The following is a 21,223-nucleotide window of genomic DNA, read 5'->3' as shown; positions in this document are numbered from 1 at the left end:
ATAGCCGTGCTAATTATGTCTGGTTTTGTGGTCCAGGGTCACATATGTAAAATTTGACAAATACCGGTAATTACAAAAGTAATTAAAAATGCACAATAGTCTCAAAGTGCTGGTTTTTATTTTAAAATATAATGGAAATTGATGTTAGTTTCAAAAGTAAAGCTTTGTTGTCAGAATATCATGAACACTGCGCACATGTGAGTTACAATAAATCATTAAAAAAGACAAACGACATTCAGTTTGATATCCTTATTTTATAGTATTTATGTATACGTATACATATGCAAAATGCGATTATGTAAAATTATATTTATGTACATACATAATATTCAAATTTGAATTATAAAGTGGGATAAGCCCCTCCACATTAACTTGTAGCCACAAAATAAATCTACAATAATTAAAAAAAATATTTGTGTACTAGAGCTCAAGTTTCTTTTTCCCGGGAGTTCGTCGAATTCTAAGTGACGTTATGAGCTTCCGAAGATGACGTTGTAGAAGGGGTTGCGTGCACGCGCGCCCGTCTGTGTGTGTGCGCGCGTGTGTGTGTGTGAAACAGAGCGGAGGTGAAGAAGAGGAGGATGAAGCAGGGAGCGGAGGATGGGAGGAAGAGTGGAGTGAGAGAGAGAGAAAGAGAGAGACAGGCTGGCTATCAAGGGCTCGTGTGAAGTGTGAATGTCTGAAAAGGGGTTCGATGGGAGTTTTATCGCAGCACCGAAACAAAGACGCGATTTTTTTACCATCCGGAGAAACATTGTAGCGGAAACTTTAAACTTTTACCCGCCAGAGCGGCAGCGCCGTGCCGGGTCCCGGCTTTGTCTCGCAACGGGGGGAAGTACGCCAGTACACGCGAGGATATAAAGAACCAGCACCAATTTTGGATACACATTTTTATCCACACAACGAGGGAATCCGTGATTATTTTGTTTGTTTAGGAGAGTGAGAGAATGGCGGCCAACATGTACCGAGTTGGAGGTGAGTATTATTGTTAAGGCTAACACTAGCAGCAGGCTCGCGGGGGTTAGCATTAGCATTAGCGCGAACGGCTGTTTCCGCCTTAGTTACAATGAGCGGAATCCCGTTGCTAAGCGAGCTAGGCTAGTTTCATTACGGCTGCGTTTGGGTTAACTCGGTGTTAATTATTTATATATGTATTTAACGTAACTTTAAATTCACGTGGATGTGAAAACTTGCATTGGGTCGCAAACTCTTTCTTTTGTTCCTAGTTTTGATTCTTCAAGTAATTAGCCGCCGCAAGCAAATGAGCTAATTATGAAGGAACCCTTCCGTTAGTTTATTTACTTATGTTGCTTTTAACTTACTTTTCCGACTTTCATTCAAGTTTTTGCCGTGCACGTTGTCTGAACTCTGTCATTCTGTCAAACTTTTGACAGCTGAATTATATGGAGTGTGTGTGGGAGTCTCACAATACGGGATGCAAAGACTTTCAGTTTTGTCACCTGTTTGAAAAGGAACAAGGTCAAATAATTGATTGTTTTAACGGGTATCTTAAGGTTTAGACATTTTGAACTGGGTAAATCTAGATTTAGAGTTCAATGAATGGTTCAGAACAGCAAAACGACGAACGTTCGTTCATAAGTGGCACTGAATGTTCATTTATTTAATCACAGATACAAATACAGAGCATTAAGAACAAGGCAAATGTAAAGCATTGTTGTACACTTAAGAATATGTGAAATAAGGAATCCGAATAACATAAAAAATGCAAAGGCAACAAATGTGACCCTGAACCACAAACCAGTCATGAGGATGATTTATATATCATCAGAAAGCTGAATAAATAAGATTTCCATTAATGTATGGTTTATTAGGATTGGGCAAGATGCAACTTTTTGAAAATCTGGAATCTGAGGGTGCAAAAAAAATCTAAACATTGAGAAAATCTCCTTTAAAGTTGTCCAAATTACGTTCTTAGCAATGCATATTACTAATCAAAAATTAAGTTTTGATATACTTACTGTAGGACATTTACAAAATATCTTCATGGAACATGATGTTTACTTAATATCCTAATGATTTTGACTTATAAGAAAAATCGATAATTTTGATCCATACAATGTATTGTTGATTTTTGCTACTTATGACTGGTTTTGTGGTCCAGGGTCACAAATAGGTAAAAATAAATGAAGAATGAAGTAAAATGCAATATTTAGATAGTTACAGAAATTTAAAGAGCTTTTGATTTTTGTTTTTGTTAGTTCATTTTTTGTTCTTATGTTTGAAAGGGTTTGAAAGTCCATTGTGAGACAAGTTGTGTTATGAGTTTTTTTTAGCTACTATTTTTGTCTTGTTAATATGAAACTTTGCCTAAATTAACGTTAATTTTGTTTTTCAGAAAAATTTGGGTTTTCTAAATAAAGTCCATTTTAAGGTCAATAAAAAAACAAAGGGCATTAATAGCATTAATATAAAGTTCAATAGCTTCAGCTGTATGTTTACACAGGCAAACTAAAACTTATTCAGACACCTTCAACATTTCTAACACTATCAGTTTATTCGTTGTAGTTTAGAAAGTGGTAATAAAATATGAGTTAAACTGTGTCAGAACAAATTCATCTTGATCATGTCAGGTAACTTTGATAGAAAGGTATGTAATGGATTACAATCAACTGAAAATTCAGACAACTGTTAGTAGTAACTATCAATACTTTGACCTATTACCAAGCATAAGCAATGCTTAATTTTGTTCAGTCTGTGGTGTAAAAAGGTCACATTAGCAAGTAATGAAAAAACATTTAAGCAAAACGTGGTCAGATCAAAGTGTCTGAATAATTTTTGTTCCCAAACTGTTATCAGTTTTACTGGTAGTCCACTATATGAAGAATCTTTGGGTGTAATATGTCACAGTTTACTTTATTTTGCTATCCTCACTTACATAACTCAAGACTAGGTTAAGAGGAAGGCAAAGTCTGCATCTGCTCACAACAGTCGTATTAAATGTTTTATACAATTAAGATGCTGGTTATGTATAATGCATGTGATTGTAATGTAATGATGGTCCTTCGTAGTTTGCCTGATACTACCATGCATTTTATTACGCTGTTTGCTAGTGTTTTGGGAGGTGCAGGTACAGGTTTAGGTCATTGAACTTGACCTGTTCTGGCCCCAAGCTCTTGCAACTCTGCAGTTTTACCTCAGTGATCTGAAGCTTTGTGACTAAGTGCTGTCGCCTTGCTCTGTTTTCGGTTTACCCTTTTGATCAGAGTGTGATTTTGTCATTGAGCTTCCTAGAATGCATTAGTGATAGACCGACATATCAGCCAATATCTGCTGAGTAGTGCTAGACTGATATACTGGCCAGGCTGTATTATCAGTCATTATTTGGCCATTTTGAGAAAACTGGTATCTGCCAATACTTGTATTTGCTTGAAAATGTTTATGATTTTTTTTTAATGATTAATTTGAGCATGTTTAAATAAAAAAAAAATGCATTTTTAATTACTTTTTTAAAAGACATTTTAATTAAAGTATCGTAACTTGACTTTCTGACCTCCCTTCTTTAATCAAAACCTTGCCACTTTCTTATAATACACTGCTACCTCACATTTAAAACAACCTTTATTTTTTACATAATTTTTACACTGGTGTTCATCACAATATAGAATAAAAGATCTGTCTGTTCTTCCATTAACATTTTAACTTCACCAACAGCCTTGTTAATGGATAATAAATGGTTTCTTTTTTTCATTTTTTTTGTAGTGAATTGCTAGAATCAGATCTTATATACACAATGCTGACTGAAACATTCCAGATTTTTTAATATGAAGTGCAGATCATATGCTCTTCTTGCCAGAATCCAGTATCTCTTAAACATATTTTATTAAATTGTATTGGCTTCAGTTCTCTCATGAAATTATATTACTCTGAGGACACATTTTTTTTTTAAACTGATTAATCCTAAATCCATTTTAGAATTTCTATCTAAAGCAGACTTAAAACCTGATTTAGGTTTTTAAATTGCTCTTTTATATAATTTCAATGTGTTACTCACCATGAAAACAGTCAAGGGAGCTATCATTGCATTAAACTGCCGAACAACAGTCTTTTGTAGTGCATTTTTAAAAATCAGTTTGGTAACACTTTATTTTATGGTGTCCTTGTTACAGATTGTACATGTATTTACTATAGTAGTAATAATAAATTATGCACAATTGCATGCAACTAACCCTAAACCAAACCCAAATCCTACTCATAAGCATAGAGTAAGTACCAGGGTTGGAAATTAACAACAGCTTGTGGCAAAAATGCCACCAAAATGAACAAAAATGCTTTGTAGATTCAAGACAAAGGGGCAAAAAATGCCCCTGCACAAACAGCTTTTATGCACTGTTTTGTGCAGCGATAAGCCTTGCAACCAATCAAATGCGTTTCTGTTGAATTTAGAAATGCATTGGCCAATCAGAGGCGCTTTGATTAGTCAGCGCTGAAAACATCAGCATCGGAGCTGTTGTTGACTGCACACATTTTGCAAATTCCCTCATCATAAACAACAGTGCAGATACACTGTAAATAAAAGATTACTTTCGTAGCTTTAGTGATTATAACAGGAGTTTTTGCATAATTTGCTCTAGATTAGACTAATGCATGGAGGAAAGGAAAGGAAAAGGAAAGGAGGAGAAGTATGGTGACCCATACTAGGAATTTGTGCTCTGCATTTAGCCCATCCAAGTGCACACACACAGTAATGAACACACACAGTAGTGAACACATACCCGGAGCAGTTGGCAGCCATTGCTGCAGCGCCCGGGGAGCAGTTGGGGGGACTCACCTCAGTCGTGTCATTGAGGGTGGAGAGAGTGCTGGTTCACTCCCCCCACCGACAATCCCTGCCGGACCTGAGACTCGAACCTGCAACCTTTGGGTTACAAGTCCGACTCTCTAACCATTAGGCCACGGCTGCCCCCAACGTCTTCATCTGTGATGTCGGAATGGGATGTGTCCAAAGTCAGACAGTGCCAGACACATAAAAACAAAAACGTTTTTATATTTTCCATATTTATATTTATAATTGTTATTACAATATAAAGAGTAATAATTTACAGAAATCTAATATTTTTGGTCATAATATTGCATCTTTTTTACATGTATAGTTTAGATTTTAAGCAGTCTATTGTTATTGTCACCATTTAAAATATTGAAGAAACTGGGTACATAAAAATTGCCCTCCCAAATGTAGAACATGCCACTGGAATACCTGTCAACTCTCAGGCACTGTCTGTAGATATGTTTACTGGCATTGGGTTTTAGGAGATCCATATTGGTTAACCACTAGAGATATCGTCTTTGTCCAGGTCACTTGTGCTCACAACTCCTGGTTTGAATGTCGCTGTTCTACTATGCAAACACGGCACAGTGTTCAATAGTTTACTGTAGCAAATGCTCCTGTAACAACCCAGATACGAAGTGCAGGTAGAGCTGTATCCTCATCATGCCCTGTCAGTAAATTCTCATGCATTCACTGAATAAAGGGTATGTGTAAAGTCGATTGTTCTTGCACGATAAAATAGGGAAACAAAGTTGGTCAAGGAGATTCACTTGAAGAACTCGTAAAATGTAGCATGGTTTTTATGTGATTTGATTTCCCTCATTATATCTTCTTCACTGCATTTTGGACAAACATGAAGCATGCTAAAGTGTGAGTGCTTGTCCTCTCTTTTGTGGTGCTTTAAGTTCAAACAAGGCAAGTGCAATCGCACTGTTTGCCAGCAAGAGAGAATTGAAGTGTTTCAAACCAGCACTGTAATTGAGATGGTTTTGGTTCAGTGAAGCTTACATTGTTTCTCACAGAGTGTTAATTGAGACCTCTAATAAAGATGCAAAGAAGATACTTGTCTAGTGATGCAGACAAAAAGTTCTGCTCGCATACATGTGAGCAAATGTATATATCGGGTGACATTGTGTGGTCTGTTAAATGAGCATCCTGCACTGAATGTGCATATACTGCCAGATAGATGTTTCAGAGCAGATACTTTTTTCAAATCGACTTGCATTGCATTCAAGTTGTACTTTTGATCAGTTCTTGCATCATACATTCCCTTTGAATCAAACACAAGGTCTTGCTGGTTGTTGCTGGCCATGCTCTACTATATGAGCTACAGGAATGTAATGGCAAGAAATGTAATGCATGTTATTAATGATAACAATTGAAATACACAAAAGTGCTGAATTAAAATGACACTCATTTTGCACTTACATTTCTTATTATATTCTGGAGCCCCACACATGATATGCAGACAAAAATATATTGTGGTTACAAAATAAGAATTTAAATAAGCTGCAGCCACATTGTACTAATTTGTTCCCTCATTTAAATAGAATGTTGCACTAAGTTGTTCCCTCTTTTTAATTCAGTCAGATAGAGGAGACAAATTGGTACAACTTGGCTACTGTTTACTAAAATGAGGAAAGTTGTGTGGGAACTAATTCTTAATTTGTGGCCACAATTTAACTGAAACAATGGAACAAATGAATAAAATGAGGAAATTTTTATATATGTATATATACTGCTGCTCAAAAGTTTGGGTTTAGTAAGATTTTTTTTAAAGAATTCTTATATGCTCATCAAGGCTGCGTTTACTTGATCAAAAATACAGAAAAAAATAATATTGTGAAATAGTTTAAAATAATGATGTTCTATATTAATATATTTTAAAATGTAATTTATTCTTGTGATGCAAAGCTGATTTTTGATGATTGAAAGGTTAGAAAGAACAGCATTTATTAAGGAGATAAATCTTTTCTAACCATATAAGTCTTTACTATCAGTTTTTATCAATTTAACTAGGGATGCTCATTTCGGTTAATTTTCCTGACCGACAACCGCTGCTCGTTATCCGATCATTAACCGTTAACTGATAAAATTAGAATAATAAATTCGTTTAAAATAAAAATAGAATGCACGAGTATCTGTGATGATACATAAAAATACAAGCAAATGTTTTATTTTAACGTGCAAACAGCAGCATACAGAGCAACAACAAAAACTGCATTCATATGCTCAAATTATCACGCATGAGCAGCGCTTCTGAGAACAGAGAAAATAAGAATGAATAAAAAAAAGAATATAAAAAGGCCTACACTAAATATGTATAAATTAAATAACTACCTAATTAAGATGACAAAACTAAAACACACTGAATCCTTCTATGCGCTTTGAAGAAAGGTACCGGTCTTGTTCTTCTCGTCGGACATAAAAACATATAGCGGACCAGCCTATACCTCAGTTTTTAACATGTGGACATGCTGTACAGATAGACTGGGACGCTGTCTGTTAACGCTTAGATCCGTGACAAAAACACTTCACAAAAATCCTTTCAATTTGCGGTTCGGGTCTTTTCATCCACTAGTCATATGTGGAGAAACGTGTTTTCACAGTGTTCAATAGCCAATCACAGACATTTCTGTTGATTACATTATAGCAATGGCCAATCAGAGGCGGCTATGTTACGATCCTCTCACCACTCAAAGTGCCGGTTTCAATTCTGCTGAATTCTATACCTCCACGAGCTCTCTCATAAAAACAAAGAAAGTGTAGACATGATGTAAATAAGAGATTCATTTACAGAGTAAAGGTTATTTTATTACTTTTTATTAACTTTGTGAGATTGCGATTAACTACAGTAATGTATGAGAGCTTTCCAGTGCTTGTAAGGGGAGCGCGCAGTTTTTAGACTATAATTAATTCAGAATTTGAATACATTTATTCATGGATTCACTCTCTGATAACCCAATATCGCCATTGCCATCATGTTGCATAGGCTACTTACACGAGTTACACAAACTAAGAGAAGTTAAAGCAGGTGCTTACTCAGCAAAATATGTCTTAACAGCCGCACTGCACGTGTCCACACGCTTCCGCGAGTAAACATTATTTTTTCTTTCACCATGCAGCAAACGTAAAAATTATAATATATTATTATTATATATATTTTTTAAACCGTTTAACTGATAGTAATAATCGGTTAAAATTCTTACTGACGGTTAACGGTTAAACGGTCAATATGAGCATCCCTAAATTTAACACATCCTTGGTGAATAAAAGTATGAATTTCATTCAAAAAAAAGAAAGAATAAAAATCACAGGTTCCAACAAAATATTAAGCTGTTTTCAACATTGATAATAAATCAGCATATTAGAATGATTTCTGAAGGATTTGTGACACTGAAAACTGGAATAATGATGCTGAAAATCAAACTTTGTATCACAGGAATAAATTACAGTTTAAATTATATTCTCATAGAAAACAGTTATTTTAAATTAAAATAATATTTTTTTTCTGTATTTTTGATCAAATAAATGCAGCCTTGATGAGCATAAAACGTCTTTAAAAACCATTAATAATTTTACTGATCCCAAACGTTTGAGCGGCAGTATATCAAATTTTGGATATTTACTAAAATATTTGTAAACAGGCTTGTGCACTGTCTATTCACAGAATGAACTTATTTTCTTATCTTAATATGTTTAAATGAATATCATAGTTAACCTGAACATTAACTACAAAAGTAAACCATTTGTAGGTCTTTTTCCTTAAAAAGTATAAACTCTTGGAAACCTTTCTGGTTTGTTTGAGCATCCCGACCAGTCCAAGATTGCAATATTGGCTGAATTGACGTGAGTATGAGATAATAAAAAAAAATAATTGTCTGGAGGATCGTTCAGAAAACTCAAATCTATATAGTGATGCTTGTAATGCGGAAGTTACACATTTCACCTGTATGTTTAGTTTGCCTACTATTTTAGTCCCTGTCAGTATCTTGAAGCCTCAGTGGTTTTTTAGGTGTCTCTGAACACCAGATGCCATGAGCTAACAATACAGCACATCGCTGCTTGAAGAGCAGATGGCTAGACCCTGTTTCTCCTTGAGGGAAGTTATTGATCCATGCGGCCCAGCCTCTTTTCACTGTCTCTCTGATTGATGAAGCTCATGAACTTAGGAGAGAGACCTCCATTTTGATTTATCCCTTGCGGCACGGCTTAAGAACATGGCTGAGCAGTGGCGAGAACACAAAGCGTTAGTCCGATCAAAGATCAACGTCTACCAGAACGTCCAGAGCTGACCAGAATAGAGCGATTACATAACTGTAGTGATGTTTTCTGTGTACATGCTGTTGACCTCATCGTATGGCCTCTCAATGATTGAGAAGCCAAAGTTGACCCATACCATTGCTTATGTCCCCTTCTATATGCTATGCGTTATGGAACTTCTGCACAATAACACATGATTTGATTTTTCATGTGTTTAGTGATAGAATTTTTTCTTCATATCTTTGGATTCACATACAGTACTACTTTTCTGTTTGTAGATGAAGGCATTAATAAAATCAGCCAAAATATTTCATAAGTGTTGTGTAGGACTTATGATGTTCTCTGCAAATCTGTGGGCACAGATTCTATATGGTCCTAGTGACATATTACTGAACCCATATTTTAGCACTGATCATTGAGGATGCACAATGTATTGGTACCATATAATTTACTGGCTAATATCATCTCAATTAATATTGTCTCTTTAATTGTGCATGCTCATTTTCCACAATTTCAATTACTAAACTAAAATTAAAGTTACTGTTTAAAAACTCCAGTTTAAATAGTAATCAAATGCAATTTTTAGCAGTTGTCAAAAATGATTATGCATTTTCATACTGTATATTAAAATGTTGTACCAAAATGCATTTACATCTATTGATTTCATTTTATTTAGACGGTTTAAATGGTATAGAATTATAATATTTATATATTATAATTTATCAATTCAGTTTATCATATGCATAAGTATCATGAAAATAATTGTTGCTTTTTCAGTATGTGTAAGGTTTGTAATATCAATGTATCTCTGTTAAACTGCATGCTGTTCTTCAGAAAAATCCTTCAAGTCCCACAAATTCTTTGGTTTTTCAGCATTTTTGTGTGTTTGAACGCTTTCCAGCAATGACTATATGGTTTTGAGATCCATCTTTTTACAATGAGGACCATTGAGGGACTCATATGCAACTGTTACAGAAGATTCAAAATAAGTTAAATTTACCCTGATCTTTAAATTTAAAAAGTTTTCAAGGCTCTTAGTGCGTTGTTTCCTTCTGGAGCATCAGTGAGCATTTGAACCTTCTGTAATAGTTGCATATGAGTTGTCCTCAGCAAGAAAAGATGAATCTCAAAATCATACAGTCATTGTTGGAAAATGTCTAAATACACAAAAATGCTGAAAACCAAAGAATTTGTGGGACTTTTCTGAAGAACAGTGGGAAGTTTAACTGTTCAGAACAAACAAGGGAACAGCTGTGAATCATTCGGATAACAACTCAATATTAAGACTATATGTAAACATATTTTCTGTGAAATATCTTATTCAGGTCAATACTAAATAAAAAAAAAAAATAACATGCATTTTGTATGATCCCTCTTATTTTGGTGAAATAGTCAACATTTTGCAGATTCTGCAAGGTGTATGTAAACTTTTGACTATAACTGTATAAAGCATAAATAATGAATCATACAGATGTTTGTCACTTACAGATTGTTTCTTTTGTCTATTACAGATTATGTGTATTTTGAAAACTCCTCCAGTAACCCATATCTGATCCGCAGAATAGAAGAACTCAACAAGGTGAGGTTGGAACATGTTATGTTATCTTCTGCCATAATTTTTGCTGAAGAAAATTGTGCTTGCTTCCTTTTAGAGGCATTCCGATTTTTGTTTTCTTTTAAGTTCCTTTCACCATGAGTTATTTTTGACCGGTGTGACCTACAGTGCCAATATACCAGCATACATAATGAATCTGATGTGTCACCATTCTTACAGCCTGGAGTCAGACTGACTGTGATTGGTTGAGGCTTTTGATGTCCACCAATCATTTATCATACATCATCAATTGCATGTGCAGAGATTTGAACATTACTCTGAACGTGGATGATTGACATATGCCAGCTCTCAGCTAATGCATTGTCACTCATGACAGCGTAACAGACTGTCTCTGTCACCTGCTCCCCTCTGTTGTCCATTGCTAATGCTCAGCCATCATGCTGTTGTCTACCGATGCACGCTGGGCTGTTTTGAGATGAAGATCCAGCCGTGAGAGACTTATATAATGCTGAGAATGACACAGGCCTGTTTCCTGGAGCAGGGATTAAAACACTTTTATGTAACCTCATTTTGAAGGGCTATGAAGCTCAGCAGGACGGTTAAACTAATGGAAGTGGTGTCTGTGTTCAATATGTATACGTGTTAGTCAGAATTCAGTGCTGTCTTGAATATACACAACTCCAACCCACACCGTGTTGCATTAATGAGCAAGATGTGGTTTTCATTTCCATATAGAGTGGTTCATTTTCAATGCTGGAAAATGAAAAGAAATGTAGTTATTAATAGGGCGCGCAACTTTTTTCTTGGCAGCTTAAATATTGGTGTGCTTTCCTGTAAATCATAGGCAGTATCATTCTTGTTGAAAGTTTTACTTTAAAAGTTATACTTAAATTATAGGTTTTTACAAGTCTGTGACATGAAGACAGTAATAGCACTTAAAGCGCTTACTTCACACATTGTATAGAGAAAATGACTGTAAGTGTGATCGTTTTGTGAATATTCTTTCTCAAACTGTTTTCTCTTTGCATGTCTTCCCCAGACTGCCAATGGAAATGTAGAAGCCAAGGTGGTCTGTCTCTTCAGGCGGAGAGATATATCCGCCAATCTTAACACTCTGGCTGATAGCAATGCAAGTGAGTACCCGACTGTTTCAGTCTCCTCCAGTTCACGCCTCTTCATCACATTTAAGATGAAGATATAGTGTCACTATCTAGATGTACTATTTAAAGTGAAACACCAACTAGAATTTACAGCTTTGAAAGGCACTGGGAGCAGCATTTAAGGCACCAAAGATGATCAATCCATGTATAATTAAGTCATACTTCTTGCATATTATATGTCCTTGCATTTTATATATTTGAAGTCTTCAATCTGAATGTGGAAGCAGGACTTTGCAAGAAAATTTTAAAGATTTTTGTTGATCTTACTCTATGATTTTATGACCAATTAGTAGGCCCAGAATTGACATTCTGCACTGAGTTTGACTGGAAAATCTGTGGAATTATGCTGGATAGATTTGAAGTGAGCATGATTTTTTTTCTTTAATCTAAAATTTCCTCTTGCTCTCACAACTTTATATGTACACCAGCATGAGGACAATATCAGCAACCTGTCAAACATGGGATTGCAGCAATTACAATCTTATATTTCTCATGTGGAGTGATACTAGTCTCTTAGTCTCTTGTATTGATGATTGAAAGTGTAAAAAATATCCAGAATATTTACTTATTTGCTAAATAAACATGCAAAATGGCAGTGCATTTGTATGTTTTATATTACATGCATTTTCATTCTTTAGAAGTCCATACAGATTCCCACAGGTCAAAACAGAAGGACTTAGAAGAAGGACACCAATCTACACACAACTTTTCAAAAACGTATTGTATACATGTTTTAAAGCAGGGGTTCCCAACCTTTTTTACTCCGGGGCCCCCCTCCTTCTCTGGCCAATTTTGCAAGGCCCCCCTATGCCTGACATGTCCTCTTATACTGTACTTCCACAGTAAAGAAAAAAATAATTTATTTTTAAAACTTTTTTATTAACCAAAACATTTGTGACCCTGGACCACAAAACCAGTCATAAGGTTAAATTTTACAAAACTGAGATGTATACATCATATGAAAGTTCAATAAATAAGCTTTCTGTTGATATATGGTTTGTTAGGATAGGACAATATTTGGCCGAGATACATCTATTTAAAGATCTGGAATCTGAGGGTGCAAAAAAAAAAAATACTGAGAAAATCACCTTTAAAGTTCTCCAAATTAAGTTCTTAACAATGCATATTACTAATCAAAAATTACATTTTGATATATTTATAGTAGGAATTTTACAAAAAATCTTCATGGAACATCAATTTCCTAATGATTTTTGGCATAAAAGAAAAATCAATCATTTTGACCCATGCAATGTATTTTTGGCTATTGCTACAAATATACCCCAGCGACTTAAGACTGGTTTTGTGGTCCAGGGTCACATTTGTTTTGCCTTAATTATTCTTCTACTGCATGTTATAAAAAAACTCAAAATTCAAACAAACTTTAAATTAAAACTTCAAATATACCTTATAATCTTTAAAGAAAACCTCTGCTCAATTCTAACTTTTAAAATTATTTTACTTCAGACATTCTTTACAACTTAAGAGTACTTTTTCTTAAATAAGTGAACCTGCCGTACAACAGGGAGATACCAAAAGACCACTAAACCTGTCCCTTTGAACTTGACTGACTGAATAGCTACTGTTTGTATCCATTAAAAAAAAATTAATACACAAATTCAAACTACAGCAAATACATTCTAAATCTGTTGAAATGCATCGATGTGAAGGTTTGACGAAGACGGGATCAGTGAACAGGATCTCGTAAACACCGAGCCTTACTCCTCTTCTATGGGTGAGCATCTATTATAAAACACTCACATTAATTTGGACAACTAGGCAAATGTTTGTAATTTCACGCAAAAATGCGATAGGGATCAGAGCCCCGAGAGCGTGCATAGTTTGTGAATCCATAGCAGACTTATGCGTGTCTCGTGTACGACTCTGATTTACACGAGACATTAGGCACGCGCAAGTTCGTTATTATGACACTAATTGTTTTTACCTTTTACCTTTACGATGGTTTGCTTCATGCATGCAGCCGAGAGATGTAAAAGTAGTTTGTTTACAGCATTTGGAAGTTTTGAGCCGCCATTCAGTCTGTATTTAACAGTGCGATGTGGCTTGCTGTGCCGAGTCTGAAGCAATCAATCACAGAACACGAGAGAGGCTGTGCTTTTATTATTCTCATTTAGCGCATTAATAATGAAATTAAACAATTATAGGATAATATTTAAATTAATTTTAAGATATCTCGCGGCTCCCCTGGAGGATCACTGAGGCCCCCTAGTGGGTCGCGACCCCCCGGTTGGGAACCGCTGTTTTAAAGCATTTAAAAACAAGTGATTTTAGGTCGTTGAAACACAGTCAGCAGCAAAAGAGAACTCATTTTGCTTTATGCGTGCACTAAGACACGCTCATGTGAAGACGGTGCTCTTTGAATTATTTTGCTGATTTATCGGCTTTAAATACACACACTTGTTTGTGCCAAAATGCCTGTCTTTGCAAGTATCCTTGTAAACACAGTAATTTAGGTCTTAAATAAAAGCAAACAGCTGATAAAGAAAATGTTTGTGTAAAGTATATTGGATCTGGGCAGGTCTTAAAGTGATAGCATTCTAATATTCCAGCTGTGTGTCATTCATGTTAATCAAACAACAAAAGAGGAAAATCTTTTGACTTTTGTAACTTTATTAAGAAGAAATAAATATTTTATTTACACAGTTTTACATTGTTTATACATTTGATTACTTTATTCAATGTATGTAGCATTTCTTATTTGTTCTACTGTAGTTTTTTTGTCCTGTTGCTTAAAGGTTGTATCAGCGATTTCGAGCCTGAAACATAAAGTGTCAAATTCAGCTGACCTTTCATCACGATCCGCTCGCTGCCTGCCCCATAAATTGTCTGTGAAAAAACCGCGTCTCTCTGGTCAGCCTAGGGTCCGAGATATGCCAAAAAAACAATCGGCACTACCAACCTTTCCACAGATAAACAAACAGTGTTCCAACCAATCAGCGTCAGGGGTTTGGTGTTGTGGACTTTCGCTCCGCCTCCCTCACATCCCTGCACCAGTAGGAAAGTCCACAACACCAAACCCCTGACGCTGATTGGTTGGAACACTGTTTGTTTATCTGTGGAAAGGTTGGTAGTGCCGATTGTTTTTTTTGGCATATCTCGGACCCTAGGCTGACCAGAGAGACGCGTTTTTTTCACAGAGGCTGCTGTCCCTTTAAGACTGACTGCACGGATCCAATATAATGAAACGCATCCGATTTCTTTCTCAGCTGTTTACAATCATTTAAAACATAACTGGCTGCGGTTACAAAAATGATTGTCGAGGCGCGTATTTTGACATTATTCTGTGTTGTGTATGTTTCGGTTAAAATAAAAGGAGATGTGAAAGATGAACCAACTCTGTGAGTTGAAAACGCGCCTCTGTGTGAGTGTGCGCGCTTTGTTTACAAGCTGCTCGAGATGCATGCACTTCAGGTGTATGTCAGACAGCAAGACGGGACAGCAAGTTGTTGTTTTCTGCAACTTAACGCACTTAACTCTTTAATTTCAACCAAATCAGTCGCGTGCCCAGTCTCTGCTATATGAGTCGACCTAAAAGTTTAAAGTAATAGATAATGTACTCACCCCCTTGTCATCCAAGCTGTTTATGTCTTTATTTCTTCAGTCATAAAGAAATAGTTTTTTGAGAAAAACATTTCAGGATTTCTCTCTAAATAATGGACTTCTATGGTGCCCCGAGTTTGAACTTCCAGAATGAGTTTAAAAGCAGCTTCAAAGGGCTCTAAAAAATGACAATTTATATACGTTTTAACCTTATATGCTTGTCTTGTCTGGTTCTTCATGAACTCTGTGTATTCTAGTTCATGACAGTTAAAATCGCCTGCAGGAGTACCGACCCAATGTTTATAAAGTAAACGTGCAAAGAAGATCATACGCCCTTTACAAAAAAGGTAAAACAGCGATGTAGGATGATTTTGAAGTTGGATGACAAAATGAGATGGGAGTTTATTGACCTACCCTAACTGTCAAGAACCAGAATACACAGAGTTCACGCAGTGCTAGACAAGACGAGTGTTTGAGGTTAAAAAGTATATAAATTTTTTAAAAAAAATTTGAAAATAACTGACCGTTTTACAAGATAAGACCCTTCTTCCTCGGCTGAGATCATTTAGAGCCCTTTGAAGCTGCATTTAAACTCATTCTGGAAGTTCAAACTCGGGGCACCATAGAAGTCCATTTATATGGAGAGAAATCCTAAAATGTTTTCCTCAAAAAAAAAAAAAAATCTTTACGACTGAAAAAAAGAAAGACATAAATATCTTGGATGACAAGGGGGTGACTACATCATCTGTAAATGTATGTTCTAGAACTGAACTAATCCTTTAAAGTCCAGTGTGCACAAAAAATGAAAAATTGTGAATCATGATTGAATATCGAAAAATTGTCAATCTTTTTTTTTTTTTTTTTTTTTTTTTTATCGAATCATGACGCCAAAAAGGTCATATCGCCCACCCCTACTAGGAAGTTGCATCACTAAATTTGAAATGCTTTAGACATTTACTGCCAGACTTTATATCGTCTGGTTTAAGTAGTATTTTGAGCATTAGGTGTAATCAAAACATCCTTTTTTATTTCCAGAGGACTGTTGGTTTTGTGCAATAAAATCTTATAGATATTCAGCCTTATATGTGACCCTATTTGGACCACAAAACCAGTCATAAGTAGCACAGGTATATTTGTAGCAATAGGCAAAAATACATTGTTTGGGTCAAAATTATAGATTTTTCTTTTATGCTAAAAATCATTAGAATATTAAGTAAAGATCATGTTCCATTAAGATATTTCCTTCCATAAATATATCAAAACTTAATTTTTGATTAGTAATATTTTTTTTGCACCCTCAGAATTTAGATTTTCAAATCGTTGTATCTCGGCCAAATATTGTCATAACAAACCATACATCAATGGAAAGCTTATTTATTCATATTTAAGATTGTGTATAAACCTCAATTTAGACCCTTATGACTGGTTTTGTGGTCCAGGGTCACATATGATGTATTTGTTGAGTATCTGTCAGTTGCCCTATTAAAAGAACTTGAGTTCTTGCATTCTCTTCACGCTTTAGTTGATATCTGCACACATACCGATAATTGTCTTTGTTCATTGCGTCACACAGTCAGTGGTTCGAATTCTCATTAGTAAACTCAACATCTGAAAATATCTAGAAACCGATGCCCACTGCTGTGCTCCTTTTATAAAAGTGTCCTGTGCAAACGCCCTCTGAGAAGTGCATCTGATAGGGTTACCGACTAGTTGATTAGTCAATCAGACAACCCACTGACTAGTTGATTTTGAAAACGTGTAGCTTTGCACATTCCTAATTATGTATATAACACACCTGCAAACATCCCACATGGCAGATATATTGAGGTAGATCCCTGAGGGAGTGGTTCATTTATATGTAAATTTAGTGTATGTGAACTGCCATGAACCCATTGTAATTGTCAAAGCAGTGCATTGACCTAACCATTCCAGAGTAGGGTCAGGTTTGAGTTGACATGGGCAGGAGTTAGCATTCAAATCCTTTGCAGTCATGAGAGGTCAATGTCTTCTTGGCTGGCCGTTTAATACTAAACGTATCCTCCTCTTTATGTTGCGTGCTCTAGAGCACCAACACTGTCCTGTTACACAAGATCAGGGCTCCCATTTACATCACCTCCTCCCTTCTCTACCTTCTGCCCATCTTCCTCCTATACCCCCCCCCCTCCTGAATGGGCTCCTCTGTGCTTATCCTCAGCTGCCATCCGCCCTGTGCTCTCAGAACAAAAGAGCCTTCATGGGACCCACCGGGCCATGGTGCTCAAAGGGTTAACACTAGGTTAACACTGTCTGGCTGCTGTCTTTGTCAAGAAGTGAAAGTGTTATTAAACGCATGTATGTGTGTGCGCGTTTGCCTCTGAGAGTGCAAGTATGATGGATTTGTCGTACGTGTGTCTTGAGTGCTCATCTGCTTGTGCATGTGTGAAAGAGAGCTTGTGGCATTTTTTTTTTTAAATGCGTACTTGTGCATGGGGGGGGTTGTTGCTCAATGGGGGGATGGGCGCCTCAGGTTTATTGCACAGGGTTTCCCAGTAAAGCTGGCAGGGACGCATTGGCCAAGGGGAGAGAAAGGAGGGGGCAGGGCCACCGGGGTGGCAGGAGGGGTTAATGGAAATGGGTGTGGCTTGATATCCCGCCCTCTTCATTGACAGGGTTTCCTTCGGCTCCGTGCAGGGGTGGAGTCCGGTCAGATCGGCTGATAAAGTCCTGCCAAGTCTCCTCACCTCACATGAGCATCTATTTAAGAAATCCATCTGTCGCCATTTCAAATTGGTTCAAGTCAAAAGTACTGTTTTTGAAATGCGTTCATAGTAGTTTACTTTCCTGACAAGTCAACAGACCTCATGAAGGATATTCAATTTATTATCTGAATGAGTGTGAAATTGATCACAACCGTAACTAATACATGGTGCATAAACTGTTAAGATTTGGTTTGTGTGTTCGGAGGGCAAGCTGGTTCACATCAGAACTAATTGAGGCCATTAGCATCACACTCATATGTTTGTGTGTCTCTGTGTGTATATTTTAGGAGACTTTGAAGAGGAGTCCAAGCAGCCTTCAACGTCAGAACAGCAGAAACACCAGCTCAAGCACAGAGAACTGTTCCTGTCTCGACAGTTTGAGTCTCTCCCAGCCACACACATACGGTAAATACACTCACGCCGCTCACGGACACAAACATCTCTGGATTGAATGGTGTAATCCCATCAGAACCCAGACTTGGACTCTATATATAAGGCATTTGATTTGTAGTGATAAAGTCCTATTTATACTGTGTATGTTTTCGCTTGTTTTTCTACAGAGGAAAATGCAATGTCACACTTTTGAACGAGACTGATGTTTTAACTGGCTATCTAGAGAGAGAGGTAAGTGTCACAAAACTACCACCATCACTAAAGGCATGATTGACAGACAGGCCATAATAACAATGCTGTAAGAGTGAATCTCATGAGGGTTCTGTCATGTTTCACCGCTTAGATAAAAAAAAAATTAAGTAAATTAAGCTTGTTTATTAAGAACAGATTTGAGGTAATTTTATTCTCTAACTCTCAATACTGTAATGCAAAAATTAAATTGTGACCCTGGACCACAAAACCAGTCGTAAGTAGCACAGGTGTATTTGTAGCAGTAGCCAACAATACATTGTATGGGTCAAAATGATCGATTTTTCTTTTATGCTCAAAATCATTGGGATATTAAGTAAAGGTCATGTTCCATGAAAATATTTTGTGAATGTCCTACTGTGAATGTATCAAAACGTAATTTTTGATTAGTAATATGCATTGCTAAGAACTTCTTTTGGACCCCTTTAAAGGTGATTTTCACAATATTTAGATTTTTTTTTTGCACCCTCAGATTCCAGATTTTCAAATAGTTGTATCTCTGCCAAATATTCAAATAGTTGTATCTCTATCCTAACACACTATACATCAATAAAAAGCTTATTTATTCAGGTTTAAAACATGAAAATATGACTAGTTTTGTGGTCCAGGGCAGTGAAACCCAGCCCCATCGAAACCCAATCGTGCTAGTTTTGAGTATCAATTGGGTGGGTTTTGTTGTGAAGACCTGGCAACCCTGGTCCAGGGTCACAATTGACTTATGTCATGGTAGTATTTGTTGTATTTGTCATTTTGACTAAGGTTGGTAAAGGTTTTAAAATATGTTTGAAAGAAAGCTGCATTTATTTGATTAAAAAACAACAGTAATGTTGGGAAATATTAGTACAATTTAAAAGTAACTTTTCTATTTTAATATATTTTAAAATGTAATTTATTCCTGTGATAACACAGCCAACATTTCACCAGTCTTCAGTGTGACATGATCCTTCACAAACATTTATCAATATTAAAAATAGTTCATATTGTATCATTTTTGTGGATACCATGATACATTTTACATTATATGATGAGTAAAAACAGCAATTATTTAAAATTGAAATAACTTTTGTATGAAAGTATTTTTTTAAAAACCCAACTGACCCCCAATTTTGAGCTCAATTCAAAGGGCAAAATACAATTATTAGACAAGTGAACAGCTTTTGTTGATTTAAAATGACTAAATGGCCAACTGTATTGTGTGTGTTTGTTCTGTAGGACTGTTTCTTCTACTCTCTGGTGTTTGACCCAGTTCAGAAGACCCTGCTGGCTGACCAGGGTGAGATCAGAGTGGGATCCAAGTACCAGGCAGAGATCCCTGACAAACTGGCTGAAGGTCAGAAGGTTTTGATGTCACTGTACCTTGGTGTTACTAAAACATGATCATTTTGATGTTGAAAACTCTACTGATTTCCAAGCAGCTCCAGTAGTGACAATATCAGATGCTGAAACAGTTGTAATGTTTACATTGTGTCCTACTCGCATGTGATCCTCATCACAATGTTGCATCAGTACTTCATCTCCTGAAATTTATATTTTCAGTGCACATTTTAGGGAAAAGTGTTGCTTATTCAAAACTGATTCACTAATTCAAAACTATTCATTCACCTCAGTTGATTTAGACAGTCGAGTGCAGGAGAAGCTTGAGACAAAGGTGTGGGATCCTAATAACCAGCTGAAGGATCCTCAGATAGACCAGTTCCTGGTGGTGGCACGGTTAGTATTTCATTCTTAGACTGGCCAATAAAATGTTATTTTTCATTAGCATGATGTTAAATCAAATATTGTGCATTTTAGGGCTGTTGGTACATTTGCACGTGCACTAGACTGCAGCAGTTCAATCCGCCAGCCCAGTCTGCACATGAGCGCAGCGGCAGCATCAAGAGACATCACACTGGTGAGAACAGAAGTGTCCAATTACACTCCTTTCCTTAACTACCCACAGGAGCATTTCATTCACTGCTACCTCACTTGAGTTCAGTTTTCATGCACATCTGATATTTACACCGTCCTGTCTGTCTGTAGTTCCACGCCATGGACACTCTGCAGAAGAACGGCTATGATCTCGCCAAGGCCATGTCGACGCTGGTGCCGCAGGGTGGCCCGGTGTTATGCAGGGACGAGATGGAAGAGTGGAGCGCCTCAGAAGCCATGCTGTTCGAAGAGGCTCTGGAGAAATACGGCAAAGACTTCAATGACATTCGCCAAGACTTTGTGAGTTTGCAAACCCCATACTAGAGCATTTGCTCTCACACAGACTGCACTATTTGGGAAAGCTCAGAGGATTTATTATCTATTGTTGTCCCGCAGTTGCCCTGGAAGTCATTAGCTAGTGTGGTCCAGTTCTACTACATGTGGAAGACTACTGATCGTTACATCCAGCAGGTAACAAACTTTTAACTTTTTTTTTAACCAAAATATATCTTGATGTGTGTTGTGTGAACATTTATGCGTGTATGCAAATGTTATTTAAACCATGTTTTTCTTTTCCTCCCAGAAAAGACTGAAGGCAGCAGAGGCTGACAGC

At 36.5% G+C, this 21,223-nt stretch overlaps 1 protein-coding gene across 1 annotated transcript in view; it reads left to right on the top strand.

Annotated features, from left to right (window-relative positions):
- The first annotated feature begins 558 nt into the window (after positions 1-558).
- The window catches only part of mta2 (metastasis associated 1 family, member 2), a 26,567-nt gene continuing 5,902 nt past the window's right edge, over positions 559-21,223 (top strand). The window contains exons 1-11 of the mRNA XM_073836379.1: positions 559-975; positions 10,561-10,628; positions 11,644-11,737; positions 18,348-18,465; positions 18,621-18,684; positions 19,915-20,032; positions 20,310-20,412; positions 20,494-20,593; positions 20,722-20,910; positions 21,007-21,081; positions 21,194-21,223. Of these exons, the coding sequence (XP_073692480.1) occupies positions 948-975; positions 10,561-10,628; positions 11,644-11,737; positions 18,348-18,465; positions 18,621-18,684; positions 19,915-20,032; positions 20,310-20,412; positions 20,494-20,593; positions 20,722-20,910; positions 21,007-21,081; positions 21,194-21,223 (987 nt within the window). The 5' untranslated portion in view covers positions 559-947. The remainder of the gene's footprint in view (positions 976-10,560; positions 10,629-11,643; positions 11,738-18,347; positions 18,466-18,620; positions 18,685-19,914; positions 20,033-20,309; positions 20,413-20,493; positions 20,594-20,721; positions 20,911-21,006; positions 21,082-21,193) is intronic.

This window comes from Garra rufa, chromosome 3 (genome assembly GCF_049309525.1).
Source record: "Garra rufa chromosome 3, GarRuf1.0, whole genome shotgun sequence".
Taxonomy (NCBI): Eukaryota; Metazoa; Chordata; class Actinopteri; order Cypriniformes; family Cyprinidae; genus Garra; species Garra rufa.
The sequence above is the reverse complement of the archived record's forward strand: the minus strand, read 5'-3'. Positions and strand labels throughout refer to the sequence as shown.